Raw genomic sequence first — 4,153 nt, 5'->3', positions numbered from 1 at the left:
GTCCGTGGGGTATGGCGGGGCGTGGGTGCACCGCGTGGGTTGGCAGGTTTTATATATATATATATATATATATATATATATATATATATATATATATATATAAAATTTAAAACCCAAGGTGAATAGGAGGCTGCCACATCAAACCCAAGCCCGCCCCACGCCCGGCTTCAAACCCAAGCCCCAAGGGCCACGCCCTAACCCAAGCCCCAAGGGGTGGTGGCTTGGGCGTTTTCCCGCAACCCACGCCCCACACTCTAAGCTATGTTTTTTTTTTTTAATTTAAGTGTTAATTTCTTGCAATTTTTTGAGTTGAAGTTTTTTTTAACGTGTCATTTATTTAATAAGACTTTATTTCGGTATTAGAGGAGGGATAAAAAGAAAACTCATATTAGTTAAAAAAATTAAAAAACCCAAATAAACAAACCTCCTTTTGTCACGTGTTACACTTTTTTACAGACTATGTTACGTGTAACAAACAGAGTCTGCTACGTGTTACGTATAACAGCTTTTGCAAACTTTCAGTTTTTTTTTGAAAAAATAAAAGTTATTACGTAACACGTGTCAACCTCTGAAATATTACACGTAACACAATTTGTAAAATGAGTTCCATTAATTTAGATTTCTTAGTTTTCATGAGATTTATTCCTATTCCTATAATTCTCATTTAGGTATATCTATTCTTTTTTAAAAAAAGACACCTCTTTTCCATCTTGCACATGTGATCACAACTAGAAAATAAGTGATAACAACATACATCCTCACTCAATTCAAATTCATGGCCTTCAAATTGTTAAAAAGTTAAAATTACAAAAATTTAAGTTGAGCAGTAAAAGTTAGGTAGCAATCCAACTACTTCTTAATTAACTCTTGATTCCTCTTCGTTTTCTTCTTCTTTCCGGCCACTCAAATCGTCATCGAAAGTGATTCCACTAGCTGAATCATCGTCGATCACGACCGGACTAATTCTTTCTTCGTTCGTCCGAATCTCGTCAGTTTTAGATTGAGATTTCTTGACCCTTTTAGCCGGACCCTGATGTTGGTTTTTGATGTTTTTAGACTTCATGTGAATGCTGCACACCACCCATTCTTCTATCTTCAAAAACAAAGAACACAACTTAAACCCTTATGTAACACCGGACTCTCACACCAACTAATATTTTATTTGTTTTCCCCTTTTTAAGGCACATATTTAATTTTGATTGCCCATCCATGAGTGCTCACACTCCAACACGTTTAAATGTGAAATTTTCTCATTCACAACCAATGCACCCAAAACGCGTTAATAAACAGATTTATTTTTCACAATGATTGTGACTAAATATTCTCATTTAAACACGTTTAACTGTGAAAATCTCTCATTCAAAACACGTTAATAAATAATTTTTATTAATATCTAACACGCTTAACTGTGAAATTTTCTGAATCATAGTCATTAAGCCTAAAACATGTTAGATAATATAATTTTTAAAGCCCATAAGACAAAACAAAAGAATGTAACATATATTGTACCTACCTTAATTGGTAAGGGATAAAGAAGGGTGAACTGGTGCAAGATCCAGGGAGTTTTGACAGCCGATCTACTACTACGGTGGTCAGAAAATTCGTAAAAAACAAAAGATTTCTTGAACCCGATAGGATGGTTACACCCGGTTGCTAAAATTAGCTGGCTATGAGTGTGTCCATTTTTCACAATGGGCTTCCAGTAGCCACCAAGATTTAAACCATAAACATTACCACAACTCGGCTTACAAAAGAAATACCTCTTCTCCTTCAAGTTACCTACAAACATTTAAATTAAAAAAAAAAACCTTTAACCAGTGCAAAAAAAAAAAAAATAAAAAAATAATAATAATAAAAAAGATGGCCTGGCCGGAAAAGTGACCTGGCAGGTGTAAGGGGTGATGGCAGAAGAGATGATCGGAGTGAATAATGGCGGTGGCGGGCAAGGGGAGGTTGAAGGCTTTGGGACGGAGGTAATGGATGATGATTTCTTCGTCGGTTGGGCAAAAGCGGTAGCCGATGGGCATGTGGAGGGTGGTTTTGGGTGCCGGTGTGGTGTCCATGTGGTGGAGGAAACCAAAGAGTAGTAGTTGTTGGGTTGTAAGTGGTAGAAGAAGATGAGTTTTGTATTTATTATTAGCAAATAGCAAATTAGGGTGAGTGAGTTTTCTTCTATTGTTTATTGCTTTATGTTTTGACTAAACGTCTTGTCTTGTTTCTTTTTTCCAGGACATGGAAAGTAATGTGCAAAAGTACAAAACTCAATGTGGAAATTTTTATGTCTTTTTTTTTTTGAACGGCATTTTTATGTCTTTTTGTATGTATATTTGTGCACTTGTGTTCGGTTTTATAAAAGTTTCACACCAATCTTTAATTTTTAAAACTGAAAATGGGAATTTTATGTCTTTTTTTTTATATATATACACTAGTTTTTGACCAGCCTGATACTAAGCTGAATATCTATCTCTCATATATGTTTATGTTTTGATTACTTACTACTCATATCATGATCTAAAAAAATATATCGAGTCAACCAATTAAAACAGAACACTACCATACTTTTGCTAAAAAAACCAAAACGATGGAAATACTATAATTTCAAATTTGGGGCAAAATTGTTATTTTTTAGAACAAATGAGCGTGTACCAGACAATCGCCTGACACTAGGGATGGACTTTTTTTCCCAAATACCCGTACTCGTACCCGTACCGTACCCGTACCCGTACCTGTACCTGTACCGATTTTAGGTATTTGGTACATGTATCGGTACCCAGTTTTATTGGTTTTGGTATTCGGTACTTTCGGTATTGGTATGGGTACGGGTAAAAACGGGTACTAGTACCAATTCTATGTATACCTTTAAAAGTTTTTTTGTATTATGTTTTATTTCATATTATGGTATTTATAGTGTACTCGTATTGATTTTACCTATATGGTACCCGTATCGTATTGGTACTCGTACCAATTTTACCTATTTGGTACTCGTACTATATTGGTACTCATGTCAGTTTTACCTATTTAGTACTTGTACAAATGCTCAAAAAGTAAATAAAAACAAAATGGTACCAAGCGGGTACTGTACCGAAAATACCCGTACCAGTACCCGTACTCATACCCGTACCGTACCTATATATTTGGTACGGTATTTGGTACCTAGTTTTGTTCAAATTGGGTACCGATATTTTCGGTACTGGTACGGGTATAGGTACGGGTACTGTACCAATCCCATCCCTACCTGACACGAATAAAAATTACATAGAGTCAACAATTAAAACAAAACACTACCATAGTTTTGTCAGAAAAACTAAAACGATCGCATGACTGTAATTCTAAATTGGGGGCAAAATCGTAATTTGACAGAAAAACAATGGCAAATCTGTAAATTTGAACTGATAGCAAAATCGTAATTTGGCTAGAAGGAAAAAAAAACAAAATCAATAGCAAAACTGTAAATTTAAACGGGGAAAAAATGTTATTTGGTTAGACCAATGGGGAAGTGCCTGACACTATTCCCCTCCATGACTCATGTATGTACATAAAATTTGTGCACTTGTGCTCGGCCGGTTTTATAAGGGAGTTAATAATTCCACATGGTAAAATCTTATTCTCACATGGTGTATACCGGTCGTATAAGGTTATACGACCTGTATACACCATGTGAGACGACCCGTATACACCATGTGAGAATAATATTTTTTTCTGGTCGTATATAATGTATACGACACCTTTGTACGACCCGTATTTCGAATGTCGTATTTTTTTATTTTAACTGTCTGACTAGACGTAAGATTTTCTTCGATTCGATGTTATATTCCTCGATTCTCGTGCCAGTCATGCGATTAGACATTATATTCCTCGATATTCGTGCAAGTTGTTTGATTCGATGTAGATTCCTCGATTCGTGTGTTAATCGTTTGAAACGATGTAATATTCCGTAAAAACGTCTATATAAACGACACTAATCTTATTCATTGTCATTCAACTTCTATTCGTTTCTTCTATATTTCTCTGTATTCAAATTATATCACGTTATCAATGTCGTTTTGGGGTGACGAAAACTTTTTCGGAAATGACTCGGCTAGCAAGTCGAATCAGGGGAGTCATCAAAACAACCAAAATAACAATCCGGGTTTGTTTGATCTAAATGTTCCGT

General features: G+C 35.4%; 1 protein-coding gene across 1 annotated transcript; it reads right to left on the bottom strand.

Moving 5' to 3' along the window:
• Window positions 1-740: 740 nt before the first annotated feature.
• LOC110878462 (NAC domain-containing protein 83) lies at window positions 741-2,165 on the bottom strand. Its single transcript, XM_022126764.2, has 3 exons — window positions 1,883-2,165; window positions 1,514-1,779; window positions 741-1,093 (listed from the first exon to the last, which is right to left on the bottom strand). The coding sequence occupies exons 1-3, from the start codon at window positions 2,061-2,063 to the stop codon at window positions 857-859; spliced, it is 684 nt and encodes a 227-aa protein (XP_021982456.1). The 5' UTR covers window positions 2,064-2,165; the 3' UTR covers window positions 741-856.
• Between the last annotated feature and the right edge of the window lie 1,988 nt (window positions 2,166-4,153).

This window comes from Helianthus annuus, chromosome 9 (assembly GCF_002127325.2).
Source record: "Helianthus annuus cultivar XRQ/B chromosome 9, HanXRQr2.0-SUNRISE, whole genome shotgun sequence".
NCBI classification, from domain to species: Eukaryota; Viridiplantae; Streptophyta; class Magnoliopsida; order Asterales; family Asteraceae; genus Helianthus; species Helianthus annuus.
This window is presented reverse-complemented; position numbering and strand designations above follow the sequence as displayed.